The 20,830-nt window shown below is 47.9% G+C and overlaps 1 protein-coding gene across 1 annotated transcript in view; it reads right to left on the bottom strand.

The window, feature by feature from the left end:
• Positions 1–20,830, bottom strand: part of LOC119463461 (probable cytochrome P450 301a1, mitochondrial) — a 129,338-nt gene that overhangs the window by 54,732 nt on the left and 53,776 nt on the right. Inside the window, exon 3 of the mRNA XM_049655222.1 lies at positions 8,621–8,811. Within this exon, the coding sequence (XP_049511179.1) occupies positions 8,621–8,811 (191 nt within the window). The remainder of the gene's footprint in view (positions 1–8,620; positions 8,812–20,830) is intronic.

The following is a 20,830-nucleotide window of genomic DNA, read 5'->3' as shown; positions in this document are numbered from 1 at the left end:
CAGCGTCACTACTACGTGACAATACGATGAATTCACCTATACAAACGCAACATATTGTGTATTTCACCAATTATTTTGTGTTTTGCTCATTTAATCCAAAATTACCAAGTATGTGCCAGATTATTTCAAAAGGTACAACTGTCTTGATGCATCGTATAATCTATACTAATTCCTGTAAGCTGCCTTGTGTAAATGACCTGCGCTGTAAAATAGCAAGGTGGCAAACGTTTACACGTTGTTAACCAGTCTGTCCTTGAACATTAAAAAAGAAAATTTGAGACGAAATGTTGATTTCTGCTGAACAAGTTTTATAGTCATCGCAACAGAATTTCAGCAATAATCATTAGTACAAATTGCGCCAATAAACATTTGTACGAATATTACCAATGTTTGACTGATTATCCTGTAAGTGATCGTGGTTAACGGCAGAGCTGGTCAATCAGCACTCCATATGCGGTTGCTGGAAGCATTCTGCCACAGAGTAGTCTCAAAAACACATACTGCGAACATGCCATAAAATGCATTGCTGTTCCAGCTGAGATATTTACAGAATTATGCTGCAGGTTGTGCAGAAAGAATAACTGAAACAGCAACGCACTTCATTGCAGATTCAATTTCTCAAAATTGGTGCCAGGCACAATCATGGCAAATCGGTATGATTTCAGTACTGGCTGCCTTTAGTATGCAATTACATGTCCCCAAAGAAATGAAAATAGCTAATTAGTAAAATTTTGTCCCCAAATGTATTCACTATCGCGCAAATGCTGTCTGTCGCCGCTATGAAGTTTTCACAGCAATAAAATGTCATTTTGTCTTAAGACCTGAATATTTTTTTAGTTTTCGACAATGAGTCATGTCCAAGAAATTAGGGCATAACCCCTGCGGCCATTTTTAGGAACCTTTTTTTGTAATCTTTCGTATAGGCATCCAGTCTTGCACGTTTTCACCCGCGCGTCCTTCTGCGCATGCACATGAATTTTGTACATTGCTCCTTCGGCCATCCATTGAACTTCACTGCAGAGCTCTAGCGTAACTCACTGAGCATTTTCAGAAAATTGTATTTCGGAAGATCAGCCGAAGTTCAACAACTTTCCGTTAGCTATGTCGAAAGGATACCTTTTTCCGATAACATAAGATTTTACGACAATTAGTCGTAATTTCCCTGCTGAGTTATAGCAGTGCTTTAACCTTGACCAAAGCGCTAATATAACAGAGCAGTGGAAGTTATGACTAAGTGCCTTAAATGCCTATATTTTCAGCAGAAGCGAGTATCCTCCTGACGTTGGTAACTGAAAGTTGTAGAAATTCGATCGATCGTTTGAAGTAGAATTTGTATGAAGTTCTGCTCAGTGAGTTAAGCTAGTGTATTGCGGTGAAGTTTGGTGGTTGGCCGAAGAATCAATGTCCTAAATTCATGGACATTCGCCGAAGGACGCACGTGTGAAGCCTTGCAAGACTGTATGTCTATACGAAAGGTTACATACAAAAAGGCTACGTGTACCTGTACTAAAGGTTACTATATAGTAACCTTTATTATAGGTACACGTATTCTTTCATTTTATAGGTGTACAAAATTGTGAGAATATGCGCCTTTATTAAACGTTACTTGAGTAAAGGTTACAATTTATTTGCAACTTATATGTTACAAATTTGTGAGAGTGTGCCCTGTATTAAAGGTTACTTAAATAAAAGTTACATAGTAACTTTTATTTATAGGTGCACAAACTTGTGCGAATATACCCCTTTAGTAAACGTTACCATGCTAATAATAATAATAATAATAATAATAATAATAATTTTATTTCCGTCAGCTTGGAGGAGGCTGCAAGTAAAAGCTGCTCCAGTAGAGGCAGCTTGACAAGGCCCGAAGCCCCCTTTCAGAGTATTCGGCAACAACAATTCATACATGTATACACATGTGCATTATATATACATACACATACATGTACCCACATATACTTTGCAGAGTGTAGCAACCAGCGTTTATCGAATACATAGAACGCGTTTGTATTGCGATAGCAAAAAGTCGTCGCAGTTTCACCTGAAAGGTGAAGCATCCATTACGATAGCAAATTTGTAGAGAGCTATACGGAGTAATGATAGTAGCTTTATCAGCTGTATAAACTCCGACATGCAGCAGCACCGGCAACACGCAGAACTGTTGTCGACGCCGTCGGCGTTTTGCCCGCGTTCGCACAAAATGCGTGCGGCGTTGGTGACTGTTGCCGGAGACTCTGATATAAATAGGCACTTGGTGACGCAGCTAAACGTCGCCTACCTCCCCCCCCCTGCCCCCCCGCCCAAGGCCTTTCGCGCGTCGGAAGAAGGCGCGTTTGCTCTACATGTATGGTGATTATAAAGGAGGAAAGAGACGCCTACTTCTGCAGCCCTTAAGGGAGCACGGCGCAGAACGCGCGTTTGTTCTCCGCCGTGCGTTCACTCCCCGTGAAAGCGCGCGTCCCTCGCGCCCTTTCACTCGCACATACAGCGTTCGGTGCGCGGCGACGATTTCATCTCCATTGACGTCATACGGAACCTCACGGCGACGACGACGATGACGGCGACGACGACGCCGACGGCAGAAATCTGCTTTGGAGTGTCCATATAATTGCTATCGCAATAATATAAGGACACTTCAAGCGGATATCTGCCGTCGCCGTGAGGTTCCGTATAAAGTCCAAGGGCGATAAAATCGTCGCCGCGCGTCATATGGGCGAGTGAAAGCGCGCGTGGGGCACGCGCTATCACGGAGAGCGAACGCATGGCGGACAGAAACTCGACTTCCGTCGTGCGAAAGGCCGTGGGGAATGGGAGGGAGGGAAGGAGGGGGGGGGGGCAAGGCGGTGCTGCGGCACCAAATGCGTATCTTGGAACTGAGCGCAAGGGGAACTGGCGACTCTGTCTTGCACGCGAAAGGAGGAAAGCGGAAAGGCAGCGCGGAAGGGAGGGTGGAGGCGGCTTCTACTCTGCCAACAACTGTGCTTGTACTTTGCCAGGCTGCGGCAGTCGCCCGTACTGTATCTTGAAAGCACGTATTCCGAAATCTCGGAATACGTGGCCAAGCTCAGCAAAGAGAACTGACTGCAGGTATGCGACGGCCTTCAGGGACAGTTGTCCGTGGGCAAGACATGGAATCTGCTGAGGCACCTCATAAACCCCGCAGGCAGCAAGACAGCAAACAACCGGTTGATGACGGAGGTCCTAGACACATACGACGGAGACGGCGACCGACTTGTGGAGGCCCTAGAAGACCACTATCTTCAAACGGAGCGAGGGCAACACCCGATCCCGCGAGAATACACAGGACCCAGCAATGAAGACCTGGACAGGCCGTTCGCGATCCCCGAGATGTGGACAGCAATTGACGAGAGCAACAAAAAAGTGCTCCGGGGAGAGACGCCATCACCTACAGGTTGCTCGCCAACATCGGTGGTAGGACGGCACAATCTCTGCTCGAACATATAAATAAGGCTTGGGAAACCTCTCAACTCCCGCCGGAGTGGAAAGAGGCCGAGGTGCGATTCATTCCCAAACCGGGTAAGGCCCTCGGGATCGAAAAGAAGAGGCCAATATCGCTGACCTCCTGTGTTGGCAAGGTGATGGAACGTATGGTACTACGTAACCTTCAGGAACACCTTGAGGTCACCGACCAACTTCCGAAGACGATGTTTTGGTTCCGCAAGCATCTATCAACACAGGACGTCATGCTTGAGCTTCAAGAGCTGGTAATCTTTTGCCCTGGATTTCAAAGGGGCGTACGACAATGTTACTCATGCTAGTATACTCACTAACCACAATGAGACGAGGTGCGGGAGGCGCACTTTCGTATATGTCAAAGACTTTCTGTCCTCCCGGAAGGCACGAATCTCAATGGGTGAAGAGCGATCAAAGCCCATTGAATTGGGGGAGCGGGGCAGCCCACAGGGAGCAGTGTTATCACCACTCCTGTTTAATCTGGCCTTACTGCCACAGCCACGATTGCTAGACCAAATCGAAGGAATCGGACACGCGTTCTACGCGGACGATACCATATGGACGAAGCGAGCGGGCTCCGACGGCTGGATGGAGGAGACACTTCAGGCGGCAGCACTCACAGTGCACGAATACGCGAAGACCTGTGGACTCAGCTGCGCGCCGCAGAAGTCGGAACTCCTCGTAATCCAACCAGGAAAGCCCCGCAAGAAGCCCCCACCAGACATCTACATCCAAATTGACGGCACCACAGTCAAGCCAACGGACACATGTTGAATGCTCGGACTACTAATACAAGACAATGGCAAAGCACACGTCGCCATCGCCAAGATGAAGACCAGCGCGGAGATCTTAGCCATGCGGAGAAGGGTTTCAACTAGAAACAGAGGACTGAAGGAAGACGACGCCCTCAGATTAGTGCAGGCATTCATAACATCCAAGATAACATATTCGGCCCCGTATCTCAATCTAGACAGGACTCAAAAGAATACACTCGATGCCATCATCGGAAAGGCCACCAAGCAAGCCCTCGGCCTACCTATCTATTCGTCGACCCAGCGCCTTCAAGCCATGGGGGCACACAACGCAGTCGACGAACTCATAGAAGTCCACCTGTCTAACCAGCGACTCCGCCTGAGCCAGACAAATCATGGCCGCGCGGTGCTGGATAAGATAGGGTGGTGCAAGGAGAGAGCAACAATAAAGAGGTACATCCCAACTGAATGTATGACGACAATCACCACTAAGCCCTTACCCAGAAACATGACGGCAGAGAAAAATGATGGCAGGAGAGAAGCCAGAGCTCAGGCGATTAATTACCAATATGCAGCGGTTGGATGGAGTCCTATACGTGGATGCGCCCCTCGTTAAGGGCAGCAGCGAAGCAGCGACGGTGGTAACCGACGGGGAGCGGTTGATAAACAGCGCTGTAGTCAGCACCAGAGAGTCAGCGACAGCAGAGGAAGTGGCCATAGCCCTGGTGCTCGTCCAACCGGGCCAACTGGGTGCCGGGGTAGTGGCTACCGACTCAAAAAGAGCTTACGGCGGCTACAGGAAAGGGGTGATCTCCTCAGAAGCAGCCGCGATATTAACCAAGAAAGGGGCACCGGGGCAAGCCGTAGAGCTCGTATGGGTGCCTTCCCACAAAGAGGTAGCCGGCAACGTCATATCCGATTACCATGCCCGAGCGATGACCCTCCGGGTAGGGCAGGACACCGACACCTCCAACCCGGTGCTCACGTACAGAGCGATTACCCCCGAGTATAGGGAGGATCGGCGCACCTTCCCCGAGCCGCACCGCACCCTGAGCAGGGAACAACAAACAATCGGGCGCATTCAGGTGGGTTCACTTACCCACTCTGACCTGATGAATAAATTCTACCCAGAAACCGAAGAGGACATTTGTCCATTTTGCACAAACACAGGCACCCTCGCACACATCCTGATGGAGTGCACTTCACTCGTGCCTATTTACCTCACAGTTTAATTTTACGATGCAAAGCGATGGCTTATCCCTGCCTGCAGTGATAATTGATGTAGCTGGTGTTGCGCGATAATTGACAATTTAAAATCCCATTCTGCACCAGGCTATGATTTCATAGGTAGTAAATTTCTGAGAAAACCTCTGATGTTAGCACAATTATGTTTACTAAACTGTTTCAACAATTTTAGATGCCTCACCTGTATACAAAAAATGGAAAATTGGGAAGGTGGTTCCTTGTATGAATCTGGTACTAAATCTTCTCTTGATAATTATAGGCCAATATCTCTAACAACCACGTGTTTTAGAATGCCCGAACATATTATATTCAGTAAGCTTGTCAACTTCCTCGAATTTAATCCATTCTTCACGTTGGCCTAGCCTGGTTTCCGCAAAAAATACTCATGCGAAACGCAACTGATCTCATTTACACATAACTTACTTATTATATTATATAAGTCATATTTCGCTTATTGCGTCTGTTTAGATTTTCTAAACCTACTGATAGGTAGGTCACAAGCTTTTACTATATATTCTAAACCTTCATAACATTGATTATAACCTTTTTAAGTGGATCAATGTTTTCTATCTAATCATTCACAATTTGTCAGTACTAGTGGTTTTAGTTACGCAATGCCAGCAAACTAAAAAATATCGAGCCACAACTTTGACTAGAAGACGACTTCTCACCGAAAGTACAATTAACCCGCAAAATGTTGCGGGATTCTGCTAAACCGATATGCCAGGAAAACGGACGCTTCACAATTAGGTTCACAAAAGCTCATACAAACGTACTTCAGGAAATAAACAAGCACAGCTTCGCTCACTGTACAATTCCGCTTTCCCTTGAAGTAAAACCTACAGTTACAAAACAGGTAATAATCTATGCCACATCTGACGCCACTAAATGAAGCGAACGTTGAATGTTTCCCCCATGTTCCAAGACGCGTTTAATACCCGCACAACCGATGACAACTGGGTTGTCTTCCGCGATAAAATAATTGAAATTAAACTTGATTGAATCAATAAAATAATCATTAAAACCAGAACAGATGCGCCGTGGTTCACACGAGATGTTAAAAAATTGCTTAACAGAAAAAAATGCAGAGCTGGCACTGGAGGTGCAATGCTAAAGAGACAGCGGAGCTGATGGGCACCTAGCTAGTCCTGGTTTTTGGGCTAGGCTAAGCACTACCAAGTCATCCCCAGCATTTTATGGAATTGATTGATTATTGATCGATTAGCTATTGATTGGCTATGGATTGACTATCGCAAGGTATTGGCCACGTATTTGGGCTAGGCTAAGTACTACCAAGTCATCCCCAGCATTTTCAGGAATTTATTGATTATTGGTCGATTATTGATTAGCTATTGATTTGCTATCACAAGGTATTAACCACGTATTTCGGCAAGGCTAAGCACTACCATGCCATTCCTATCATTTCCCGGAATTTATTCATTATTGATCGATTAGCTATAGATTGGCTATAGATTGGCTATCGCAAGATATTCGCCACGTATTTTGGCTAGGCTAAGTACTACCAAGGCATCCCCAGCATTGGCTCGCGTTAGTGCTGCTTTACTTCACACATTTAATGCAAGAAAATCGCAGCCATTCCATTCTGCGAATATGGGCTACCAGTTAAGCTATTCTTCGACAGTACGCACTACACGCGGCAGTGGCGCACCGACGGGGGGGGGGGGGGGGGATTCGGACGTTGTACCCCCCCCCCCCTGAGGCTGACTTAGCCCCCCCCCCCCCTTTTGTTTAACCCCTTTTCTTTCCTTACGGAAGGAGTAAGCATTCGTGAACGCCACTCCCAGCCACAAGCGGCACAGCAAGGTTGTTTCGCCGCTCATCGGGCCGAGAGCCCGATGTGCGACTCCTGTATGTGCGAGGAAACCATCGAGCACCTATTGTGTACCTGTCCTCGCTACGACGTGCAACGCCTCTCTCTCAGGACCACTTTAAACCGACTGGACTCGAGACCCTTCTCTGAGTCAGATACTCGGACCGTGGCTACCCCCGTCACTGGCACAAAAAGCGATGCGTGCATTAGTGCAGCATTTGAAGTGCACCGGTTTAAGAGACCGCCTATAGTGTACCTGTACATCGTCACAGGTGTAGTCGATCACTACTCATTTTCTCCCTATTTTATTCTTTCTATTCCTCCTTTCCCTCACCCCTAGTGCAGGGTAGCAAACCGGACACTCTTCTGGTTGACCTCCCTGCCTTTCCTCTCCTTGCTCTCTCTCTTTTCTTTCCTTACGCATTTGAGTACTGCAACAAAGATGTAAGACGCGCAATCGTCTGCCCACTCGCAAAAAGCGCATTCTTTTTGACAATTTCCCGTGAAGAAATTGAAATTAGTGCTGTTTTTTTAGATGGTATTAGCAAACTGTCAACCCCCCCCTTCTGGCAGAGATCCTGGGTGCGCTACTGACACGCGGCCTCCCCATACCAGCGCACGCAACATACTAACTGCCTATTTGGTTCTTTGCACAGGCGCAGAAATGCACCAGGTGGCTTGTTAGCAACCACATGTCACACCAAATGCTCGCTGCGCGCTACGGCCATTAGCGATTCCTCGGCGTAGCCGCACCGAGCAGCTAAGTCAGGAGCTGGGGTAGGTGACATCTTATCGCGTTCACGTTTCGCCATATGTCGAACGTTACCAATTATCATCAAACTGTTCTCAAACCACAGTCCGTCGCGAACGGCAGAACTGAATCCGAAATGGCTGTCCAGAAGGTCTTCTTGAAATTTCACATGCGCACCCTCGTGCTCATACAATATACCGGCGTGGTACCTGCGTCGCTTCGCCGCATTCGTCGCTTCAGGGCACCCGTCTTCCTGTCGAGCCCGCCGGGCACCCTCTCGGGCAGGACCTTCGCTGCTACTCGCCGCCCGTTTCCTAGCTTGGCTTTTGCTACACCAGGTGTCAGCACATGCCTTACTGGTTTGCTCCGCCTTCTCATAGAGGGCGGCATTATGTAGTATTGGGTGGTTTCTTAGCTATCTTCTTGCTACGCCAGGTGTCAGCACATGCCTTACTGGTTTCCTTTGACTCCTCATAGAGGGCACGGGAGTTTTGAGGCACGGAGGTTGAGATATATCTGCTAGGGTAGACATGTACAGCTCAGCTGTAAAATAATAAGTAAACTTACCCTCCAACGCCCATCTTTGCATGATGGTGTAGCAGTCCAGTACGTCTCCATTTCCGTCCCGGTCACTGGCGATAAGTTCCACCGCATCGTCGGCAATCTGCCCCATTCCTTCAGCATACAACTCAACAGTCCGAGGCCTAAAGGTGCAAGGTTGAACCGCAGTCCTGATCTGGTGCCATTGTTCGCCCTGCCTGCGGGAAATGCGACAAGTTCAAACGACGTCTGCCTTTATGACTTCAAAAATGAATTGGTTGGTAATACGTTTGATTCCACAAATAGCGAAGAGTTACGTGTGCTCGTTTCAAAAATGAGCACTTATTGGTCTGTTTCCACGCATGCTGATATGTAAACAATTTTCACTAAAATAGTAGCAGGTGATAATCGATGGGTTTTTAATACGCAAGAGCTGGAAGGCCATAAAGCGCCAACGTAATTGTAATCGGGAACCGCAGGCCGAGAGGCGAGTATGGTAAATTTCCTGCAGAGGGGCCTAAAAGACAATAAATAAAATTATCCGTGATACTATGACAGTAACTATATCTCATTAAGCAAGTGGGACAGTGGGTGCAACTTTATAAGTACGAGTATTGCCGCAGAATGGAATTTAGTTCATTTGCTGTTTGCCACTGAGACATCAGTTAGCTGCACTATATCTTAATCAATTCCTCAAAACACAGGCAGACTGGGGGATTGCGAGCGGTATGCGATCTGCTGTATGAATCCAGCTTCAAACAGTTACTTGAAGACTACTGAAGGGGAACATTCCGTTAGTAGATGACGGGGATCTTTCCTTTTGTATATACTGACAGAAATATGACGCCGGCTCTACCTCTCGTTTCCCTCATAGTCAATAAAAACGTCAATGACTGAAAGTTGCACACCTGCCAACGCCTTAAATTAACATTTTTTTATTCCTCAGACATGACTTGGGGGGTTTAGGGAGGGGGCTATGCCGATTTCCCTATTTTTTTTAAAGTTTCCCCTGTGCGCGCTCCTTTTATGAAATACACACGGATTTAATTACAATGATTTTCCTTTTTATGCAGCACACAACCCACATAAACCATTGAACAGCATTAAACTGACAGCAAGCACATTGATTTTGAGATAAAAGTGACTTTTGCAGTGACTTTGATGTTGCCGATTTTTCCTGGTATTGAAACTTGGCTTAGTAAACATGCAAGAAGCAAGTATGCCTCTTTTGTCTTTTGACCATCTGAAGATTTCGGAGAACATCTTCGGAGGTGGAAGAGCGAATCTTTCCGTAAAATGTGACGCAGCGTTTGTAAAATCGTAAAATGAGAGCAGATTCGTAAAGTTTACACAACATTCGCGAGGGTTGGCAGGTGTGCAGTCGTTTTACGTACTTAGCGCATAACGGAGCTTCTTTACCAGATAAAAGGTAGGAATATGTGCCGTACGTATAATCGATTCTGAGTCTCCTCAGAATTTCCTACTCGTGCCTGCTATTGCAATCGTTATGTGATGTGCTGTTCGTTCAAACGCGGCACATTTGAGAGCATTGCAATCACGGCGGTTTTTTAACAGGTTGTTTAACAGTTTTTTAACAGCGCAGCTGTTTAAGCTATCCGTAAAACCTTGCTCGTCGATCGCGCCTGCTACTACTCCTTGACACTGCGCGCCCAGACACTGCGCAATTACGCCCACGGCGGGATTGTGACGTCGGCAACGCCGTCACTGCGCGCCGCCTGCTACTCACTCCGCTAAGATCCGCCCACTTGCCTAGACAATGCGCTCGCCTCGCCGGAGCCGCGTTGGGCGGGAGCGAAGCCTGGTAACAACCAAAGTATGCGGCTTTCGTGTTCTTCTCAACGTCTTCCGGGACCCCATGCGGTAACAGATGTGGAGGCGGAGCTTCATCGTGACGTCAGCGATAGTAGAAAGCTCGGTGTCGCCACGCTATATCGGCAGTTGTCATGTCGGAAGCGTGTGCTGTGCCTTTTCTTTGCCATGGGTAGACCTAAACGAACTCCAGAAGAAGAGGCCGCGTATAAAGAGCGTCAGCGGGCTGCCAAGCTGGAATATGCTCAAAGACGTCAAGCCGACCCTACCCATCGCGCCGAAGAGGCTGCTGCCAAGTGTCGTCGACAAGCGGAACAGCCAGAATATGCCGCTCGCGAAGGAAATGCATGCATAATTGTCGTGAATCCGTGCCCAGTCTGCGTGTGACCTAGCAAGCCCTTCTGAAACTTGAGGATCGACGAGCTTCGCCGTCTTTAAGCCTTGCTTGACGTAGCGCAAGCTTTGCCATTTTTTGTCATATTGTTACGACGCGAGGAAAACTGAGTTTATTAAACAGGCCTCAGGGCGAGATTTGGACGGACGAAAACGTTCTCTTTCTCGTCTTCTCCACTAACACTCCTTCCTCTTCTACTCATGCGGGTACATTGTAATATTTCTCCCCTCCTAGACGAAGCCCGCCGGGCAAGTCAATTAAGTTCTCGTGTGAAGGGCTTGAGACGAGCGAGATGCACAACCTCAGTCTTGGCGGAGCGCCGTCCAGTTGCGGTGAGACGCGCCAGTCGATAATTCACTTCACTGAGCTGGTCAACGGTAACGTACGGGTCAGTATAGTGGGCGAGAAGTTTCTGACACGAGCCACGTTTGCGCACCGGACACCATAGCCAGACTAGATCCCCTGGAGAATCCCGATGGTGCCTGTCGTACCGTGTTTTTGACCGGTCTTCCGAAGCCAGAGTACGTATGCGGGCCAAGCGTCGAGCTTCTTCAGCGAGACACAGAGTCTCGGCGATGGTGAGATCGTCGTGGGTGGAGAAAGAAAATATGGTGTCCAGGTGTGTGACGCGGCGGACGAGCATAGAGCAGGAAAAACGGGCTGTAGCTAGTAGTCTCGTGCTTTGCTGTGTTAAACGCGTATGTAATGAAGGGCAAAATGTCGTCCCAGTTTTTATGGTCCGATGCGACTTACGTGGACAACATGTTCACCAGGGTGCGGTTGGTACGCACGGTCAGCCCATTTGTTTGCGGGTGATACGGTATCGAGTGGCGAAAGCTGGAAGTGCGTAATCGAAGGAGCTCTTCCACGACATCTGCAGTAAACTGGCGGCCGCGGTCACTGATGATTACTCGAGGAGGACCGTGACGGAGAATGATCGAATGCAGCCGAAAATAGGAAACTTGGCTGGCGGTGGCAGATGGTAAAGCAGCCGTCTCGCAGTACCGGGTCAGATGGTCGGCACATACGATGATCCAACGGTTCCCTTTCGATGAGAAGGGACCCATGAGATCAATTCCAACTTGCTCGAAAGGAGAGCTCGGAGGTGGCAGTGGTTGTAGGAGGCTGACTGGGCTCGTAGATAGGTGTTTGTGGGCCTGACACTGAGCGCAACTGGCCACATACATTTCAGTCGACCGACGCATTCGGGGCCAGTAAAAACGTTCTTGGGCACGATGAAATGTACGCGCTTCTCCTAGGTGTCCGGAGGTAGGATCGTCGTGCATAACCTGCAGAATAGTGGAGCGTAGCTTCTCCGGAACTACAAGAAGGAAGCGGGCGCCAGTGGTTGCGAAATTCCTCTTGTAGAGGAGGCCATCACGAACACATTATCCTCGGCTGGTTGTGGAGTCATGCGCAGCGTTGAAAAGTGGTTCTAAGCTGAAGTATTCTCGCTGCTCCTTCTCGAAGGTCTCTTTCTCAGGAAATGCAGGTGCCAAAGAAGTGATCAAATGATCACAGTTATCGGCATCACAAAGTGTGGTGTTTAGCGACATTCACGAAAGGCAGTCAGCATCTGTGTGTCGGCGACCCCTCTTATATGAAACTGTGAAGTTGTACTCCTGGAGACGTAGAGCCCAGCGCACGAGTCGACCAGAGGTATCACGAAGATTGACAAGCCAACACAACGAATGATGATCTGTGACGATTGTGAATGGGCGTCCATTCATGTACGAGCGAAAACGTTGCACAGCAAAAATTACCGCTAGGCATTCTTGTTCCGTAGCGGCTGTAATTGCGTTCAGGCTTACTTACCGTACGACTCGCATAAGCAATGACATGCTCGTTCCAGCCGCATAGCTGAACGAGGACTCCAACGACCCAACTGCCGCTCGCATCGGTGTGGATCTCTGTCGGTGCGGCTGTGTTGAAGTACCGAACGATTATACCCGTCGTCAGTAAGAACTTCAGTTGACGGAAAGAAGCGTCGCACTCGTGACTCCACTCAAAAACGGCGTCCTTATGCAGAAGACAAGTCAGGGGATAGGCGACATCGGCAAAAGCAGGTATAAATCGGCGGAAATAAGAGCAGAGGCCTAGGAAACTACGAAGCTCTTTAACAGACCGAGGAGGCTTAAACGCTTCAGCAGCTGCTGTATTTTGTGGGTCAGGCCTGATACCACCCTTGTCTACAAGATGGCCAAGCATCAATATTTGCCGCTGACCGAAGTAACATTTCTTAGAATTGAGTACTAGGCCGGCGTGTTCGATGCAGTCTAAGACGATTTCCATGAGCCTGTTGTGCTCTTCAAAAGTGCTTCCAAAGATGACAACGTCGTCTAGTGCTTCCAAAGATGACAACGTCGTCTAAGTAACACGTGCAAATATGCCATTTGAGGCCTCGAAGAATGGTGTCCATAAATCTTTTGAAAGTCGCGGGTGCGTTGCAAAGCCCAAACGGCATGACGTTGAACTCAAAAAAGGCCATCCGGGGTTATAAAGGCCGTTTTTTCTTTATCAGCTGGGTGCTTTGGGATTTGCCAGTACCCCGATCGCAAATCTACAGAAGAAAAGTAGGATGCTGAATGAGGGCAATCAGATGCGTCATCAATCCTTGGAAGAGGGTAAACGTCTTTCTTGGTAACGGGATTGAGACGGCGGTAGTCAACACAAAATCTCCAAGTATCGTCTTCCTTTTTCACAAGTGTATCTGGAGCAGCCACGGACTGGATGATTCCTGAATTACTCCTTTCTGTTGCATTTCGTGAACCTATTCGTCGATAACCTTGCGCTCTGACGGTGATACTCGATAGGGTTTCTGTCGAACAGGCTGCGCCGACCCCGTGTTAATTCTGTGCTTGGTTTGAGACGCAGGAATGGACGGCGCGTTATCCACCTAGGCGAAGTCAAATATGCTTAAGTGCTTATTCAGGACGTTCACTAATGTACGGCGCTCGTCCATGCTGATCGACTTGCTGATCATAGGCAGAATCTTCGCGTCTTCCGAGGAAACGTCAACTCGTGTATGTGGAGCACCTGTGAGCACGGCGACTGGCGTTGATCTGTGCTCTTTGAAGGAAGCAAGCTTCATGCCAGCAGGTAGCACTGCGTTTTTGCCTGAAGGGTTGACAGCCCATTATTTAGAGGGCCGCTGCGCAACAGACACAAGACAATGTGGTAGAAGAATATTCTTCTTCATGTACGGTAAATACGCCGGCTCTACTGTGGCGTTGAAGGCCTGATGAGTGGTAGTAGCGCAGCCCACCGGCAGACACACAGCTGACAAAGCAGGCACAAGAGGGTCCTCACAGGCATGAAATGCGCCATCCTCGTTCGGAGCATCCTGCATGAGCTCGTAAGAAATGTCGCCACTCACAAACATCTCCCCTGTTTGGCAATCAACGGTGGCACCACACATCTGTAGGAAATCAATACCTAATATAACATCATATGAGGAACGGGGGAGGATTGTAAATTCACTCGCTGAAAACTTTACCACCCAGTGATACTTGTGCAGTGAAAAAAACCAACAGGCCGCAACGAATCCCCACTGACGCCACAAAATGTTGCCACTTGGTTCCATTAAAATACCACTTTGCGTCCTAATCACCTTTGCAAAGCGAGACTCGTCACAGAAACAACAGCACCTGTGTCCACTAACGCCAATGTAGACATACCATCAACGAGGACTTTCACTTTGTTCTTCAACATGAACACAGGCGGAGGCATATCTTTCAGCAGCGAATCTCCAGCGACCTCACCTCCATTGTCCGCGCTCTCTAGGTTTCCGGCGGCGGTGACCTTGATCGACGCCGTGGTGAAGGAGACCGGTGCAATCGAGGAACAGGAGGTGGCGTCACGCTACGGTCGGAGGCAGGTGAACGGTTCCGGAAGTTTCTTTGCCAAAAGTTGCTGCTAGAAGGCGATTGCGCCATAGAAGGCCATTGGGTGTTGGGCGCTGGGGCAGCAAGTTGATCGTACCAAGACCTTTGGCGATGAGGACAAAAACGGGATATATGGCCAAGAACGCCGCAGATGTAGCATGTCGGAAGCGGACGGCTTGTGCGGTAGTCTTCAGAACTGTCAGACACGTCTGCACGCCTAGGACGAATGGCTGGGTCGTAACGCGGAGCATTGCCAGTGGTGGGGCGTCCAGAGGAACGTGCTTAACGAGGGCGAGGTTCAAATCGGGTATCCGAAAAGTAGTGGCCTATCGATGCCGGTGCGTGTCGGTACTCTGATAAATCCGCGACATTGACCGATGGTTGCCATTCATTCAAAGTTAGAGAAGTAGCCGGGGCTTGCGAAAAGGATGCATCAGAGACATCAGGCAGACGACGTGTCGTCTCGTTGTGCCTGTCCAGCTCTTCGCGGACGATCTGTCGTATGGTCGACGCCAAGTCAAATCAAGAGCTCATATCGATACTGGCCATAGTGGTAACATTGGCCAATCGGCCAAACTTTCACGTTATTCGGCGCATCTTCAGCGCCTGGAACGTACGGCAGTGCTTCATAACATCAGACACTGAAGCGAGACTGTCCTTGCCGATCAGAAAATTGTATGCATCCTCTGCTGTGCCCTTGAGGAGGTGCCCGACCTTGTCTTCCTCGGACATTCTTGCCTTGGCTTTCTTGCACAATTTCAAGATCTCTTCGATTTAGGCAGTGCAAGTTTCACCTGGTAGCTGTGCTCTCTGTGCCAGGGTGTGCTCTGCGCGTTTCTTTTTTGAGTCGCCAAATCATTCCTTTAGGTCATGAACGAAACATTCCCACGTTGTTAATAATTCTTCTCAAACCACATTAGGGCAGTGTTAGTGAGAGCGAAGACAACGTTGTTTAGTTGGTTGGTAGTGTCCCAGTCGTTGGACTTGCTTACCCGTTGGTAATGACTGAGCTACTCTTCTACATCTTCGCCTGCTTTCCCGGCGAAAACCCGAGGTTCTCGGTAGTAGCACCGCGTACCAGCAGGCATTGATCCCGGAGCGGCAGGCATCGGTCCCCGAGCGTCTCCTTCGTTGGCCATGTTAACAGGTGAAGGTGGTAGTCCGGCGAGGCGACGACTCCGGCGAAGAATAAATGGCTCCGGGTCCGTCGTTACTTCAAGTACCCAGCACCTCAACCAAAACTGTTACGACGCTGAGAAAAACTGAGTTTATTAAACAGGCCTCAAGGCGAGCCTCGGACGGGCAAAAGCGTTCTCATTCTCGTCTTCTCCGCTCACACTCCTTCCTCTTCTACACATGCGGTACATTGACTGTAATAATATGTAGCGGACGTTCTTTAGAACGCCGATGAAATGATTAGGTAACAAGTATTAAGTTCAAAGCGGCTGAATTAGGTGTTTCCGATAGCTCGCTACAACTTTCTCATGGGAAATTTCATGATTCGCTCAACGTATGGTTGTAATGTATACGCATATCAATTGTCAAAGCTACATGATATGAAAATACGTCCTTATAATACTTATTTCTTATTCGTTGCAACAGTACGGTGATGTTCCAAGTTTTGTGCCCGCCGTAGCATTGCATTTTGCAGAGGAAACAGAAACTATTTTGAGTTCACGCGTACAAATAAATACACATTGGTTTTTACCTGATTGTGGGAGTGCATGCTTAAGCTCTCTGCGCGTGTGCGTGAATTACTCATAACGGCAACGACCCCTTTACATGTTCTCAATGTGCTATCGTTTTCGGCAGGAGGAGGAGGAGGAAAAAGCTTTATTTTCATCAGTTGCTAGAGTTCTTTGAATTACTGGGTTCTTTCTTCTGCCAGGTGGCATGATGTGGTCGATGTGGTCGAAAATATCTACGATAATTCTAGGGGAAGCTCTTTGTTGTCTGAAGCCAGGACGGGAGTATTGCGGACTAAGATGTACCGAGTCAAGTACCAAGGTATAGACACGTTGTGCTGTGCGTGTGGAGAAGAAGAGGAAACGGCTGAACACCTCATACTTTTCTGTAAAGGGCTTAACCCTACAGTGCAAGGCAACGGGGCTGATTTTTTCAAAGCATTGGGGTTTAGGGACAGTGAAGGCAAAATAGACTTTAAGCGGGTAGAAATAACCAAACAGAGGTTATCTGATTGGTGTATAAAATCAAAGCAGGGGTGAAATTTCACCCACCAAAAGTACAAAATATGTTAATAGTCATGGCTCGTTGGCGTATGCCACCGCCCTATTTAAAGGGTTCAGCCTCATCCATCCATCCATCCATCCATCGAACCCTTGACTTTTGGCGACCACCAATGCCTAGTTTACGGTCCGCAGCTGAACCGAGGGATCCGAGCTGGACACATATCTACCTCCCAGTCCAAAGTGTCATAAAGTTGTAGTTTCGCCCTAGGCTTTAGCCCGGGGCAGTCGCTCAATGTATGTGTCAGGTCTGCTTTATGCGCATCGCAGTTTTTGGATTTAGGTGAGAAGCAGCCCGGACATATTAGCGAATACTTGTAAGGGTTGGTAAATGAGCCAGTCTGCACCTGTCTCTAGACAACCTGTTGCAGTTTATCCAGTAATTTATGTGGAGGGGGTATTTTTGTCTACCTTCATGGCAGTCTATAGTAATTTTGTGGAACGTCACCATACGATCCCTCGCAGAACTCAGGTCGACGCCTCCCACCGCCCGACTTACGAAACCTCGGGCATAATTGTGGGCAGCCTCATTTCCTGAGTGCGAGGAATGTGCCGGCACCCAGATGATTTGAATCTGGCGATCAGGTGGTGGATATTTGTTTAGAATTTGGAAGCCCGGTTGGTGGATTTTTCCACTGGCAACGTGCCTAACTGCAGTTTTGGAATCGCCTAAAATGATTTTCGCGGTGGTGCCATGTATAGCTAGAGCTATAGCTGCCTCTTCTGCTTCCTCTGCGTGGATGAAATTAATTGTGGCTGTGGACTGGGCCTGACCTTGATTGTTGACTGTGCTTATAGAGAAGACATATCGAATTGGATAATCCGCAACGTCGACGCAGACTATATCTGCAGGCCCGAATAGTATGTATGTAGAGCTTTAATTCTTGCTCTCCTTCTGTCCTTGTGATGTTCAGGAGGCATGTTTTTTGGTATTTGGTCTATCCTTAAATTTCTGTGGTATATAAGGGGAAGTTTACATATTGAGGTGTGTGGATCCGTATCGGATCCCCAGATACTCCAGTACGTTTATTCCTACTTGAGCTTTGGATAGCCTCTCCAGCTGCGCTAAACCGCGTGCCTCGACCAGGTCCTCTAGGGTATTGTGAATTCCCTATTCTAGGAGCTTCTCATTAGCCGTGTATCTAGAGAGGTGAAGGGCTGATTTGTAAGATTGCCTAATTAGGCAATCGATGTTCTTCTTTACAGCCGGGTAGAGGTGCAGGTAAGGAAGGTAATATACTATGCGCCTCAGGACGAAGGGTTCGACAAGTTGCCTGAGCTAGGCTTTCTTCATGCCTAGATGCTTATTTGCTACCGTTAGCCTGTTTGTTTGGCTAACGCACCCTATGATTTTTGTCAGGGTGACTGCGTTCTTTCCCTTGTTTTGTACGTGCATCCCGAGGATTCTAAGGGTCTGCACCTCTTGTACGTACGTGCTATCTACCATCAGCTTGATGTCCGGGTGCGCTGTCTTTGCTTGTGGTAAGCCATTTTTCGTTACCAAGTACTCAACACAACATTCAGCACCGGCAATGGTTCAACGAAGCAACTGAGATATTCACTTGTATAGTTCCAAGAGCCAGTGTGCCTTGCGAAATTTTTGTATCCTGAACTCTAGCATCTTTGACTATCGGAAAATTCGGAGTTGACCAGGCTGAGCGACACTATACGGAACCGTAATGGACATGTGTAGAGCGTCAAGATAACGTTAGTTTTATTGCGATAGCAATTATATGGACACTCAAAAGCAGATTTCTGCCGTCGGCGTCGCCGTCGCCGTCGCCGTCGCCGTCGCCGTCGCCGTGAGGTTCCGTATGACGTCATTTGGAGATGAAATCGTCGCCGCGCGCCAAACGCTGTATGTGCGAGTGAAAGGGCGCGAGGGGCGCGTCTTTCACGGGGAGTGAACGCACGGCGGAGAACAAACGCGCGTTCTGCGCCGTGCTCGCTTAAGGGCTGCAGAAGTAGGCGTCTCTTTTCTCCTTTACAATCACCATATATGTAGAGCAAACGCGCCTTCTTCGGACGCGCGAGAGGCCGTGGGGGAGGGGGAGGGAAGGGAGGCGACGTTTAGCTGCGGCACCAAGTGCCTATTTATATCAGAGGCTCCAGCAACAGTCACCAACGCCGCACGCATTTTGAGCTAACGCGGGCAAAACGCCGATGGCGTCGACAACAGTTCTGCGTGTTGTTGCTACCAAAGCCGCTCACCTTACTTCGTATGACATTGCTGTGTTGCTATCGCATTCATTGCTTCGCCCTTAGGGCGAAACTGTGACATTTTTTGTTAGCGCGTTTTCTTCCCTATGCAAGCGATAGACGTGATTTCGGAAGAAACGAAATGCTTTTATGGAGCATTGGACTGAATCTGCTAGAGGCCATCTGCAATAGATATTGTCACGAGCTCTTGCCATGGACCACGGCTGCCACGCAGACAACCACGTGGAAGAAAGAGGAGAACGACGTGAGCCAAGCTGCTGCGGGACCGCACTCGGAACGCTCTCACAAACCAGATTCATCTGGTTCCACATCAAACACCTCGTGTGTAACAGTATGAAAGTGTATAAATAGACACTGCTTGGGCTGGCGTTGCTTTCCGTCCCTAGACTTCGCTTTTCTCTGCAAAGCCTATTTCTGAATTGTGCATTCCTGTGTTTCTTTTTCCCTTCCATTATTTTAGTTTTACTGCGCACGCGGCCTAAAGACATTTGACCCCGTTGACTCCCCACCACCAACAAGTGTACATGAGCGGACATCGTTATCTGTCCTTCAATCCTTTATTTTTCTGTTTTTTTTTTGTTTGATTCCCTTTAGGCACCTTGCAAACTTTGACGTGTTAGAAGCGTGATTGATCTCTTAGAAAACATTTATGACATATTATTTTGCTTTAGGTTCAGTCTACCTTCTCTAACTTTATAAACGCATTGGAAAGTAGTGTTTTATATAGCAAGACTGGATCGTTATTTTGTGAAATGACGATAAATAGGTTTAAACGTCTGCTGTGAACAAGGCCCCGCGGTGGTAACACATGCGAAATTAGTTTGTAACGGGGAGAGAATAAATAAACATATATTTACTAACTCGTCACAAAGTACAGCAAAATAGTCTAGAATACGTATAATCCTGCTGCCATCAAAGCTCTCGGTTTTATTTTTCCCTGGAGCGATCAATGTCGCCATTGTCGCAATTCTCGTAAATCGGTGACAGTAATTATATAGATTGGAGTGCAGCACATTACGGATAGCACAGGAAATGAATTGACACCATGCTTTCTCCATGATAAGGATTAACTAAGGGTAATGAGTTGTGCTAGTTAGTCTCTGTTGAACGACATGCTTAGTAGTGCACCAAAGTGACACAGGGTTAATCTGTGTCAGTTCCTTTTTTGGTTTTGCGTTAGTAAAAATGTATTCTTTCTTTTACCTACGGATGTGTGCCATAACTGTCACTCACCGGCTGAGACAACATTAAAAAATTAATGCTGTTCTTGCGAAATATGAACATAGTAAAGCATGGGACAGTAGAGTTATTGCTGCATTGTTGGTGTCGACAAATTTGCGTTATGTTGGCGCCTACCACTTCTAAACATGCCATCTAGAGTATTTTGCTCTAAAGTAACGCCATAATTACTGACACACATAAAATAGCCATGCGTCGTTATAAACCCCGAAAACCCAGTTCCATATTATTACTGATTGTTAATTTTTCGGAAGAATATATAAATTTCCTTGATGTTAGACCAGAAAGAAAACAATTGCTAAAGCAGCATGCCGCCCCGAAGACTATTTGCTGATAATACTGCGTGCAACTAGGTACGCTTCGTAGAACAACCCAGTCTCGCAAGGAGTCTCGCATCGCACTGTAGCGTACCACCGGTTCGGCT

Source organism: Dermacentor silvarum, chromosome 9 (assembly GCF_013339745.2).
Source record: "Dermacentor silvarum isolate Dsil-2018 chromosome 9, BIME_Dsil_1.4, whole genome shotgun sequence".
Lineage (NCBI taxonomy): Eukaryota > Metazoa > Arthropoda > Arachnida > Ixodida > Ixodidae > Dermacentor > Dermacentor silvarum.
Note: the sequence above shows the minus strand (reverse complement) of the source record. Positions and strands in the feature narration are given on the sequence as shown.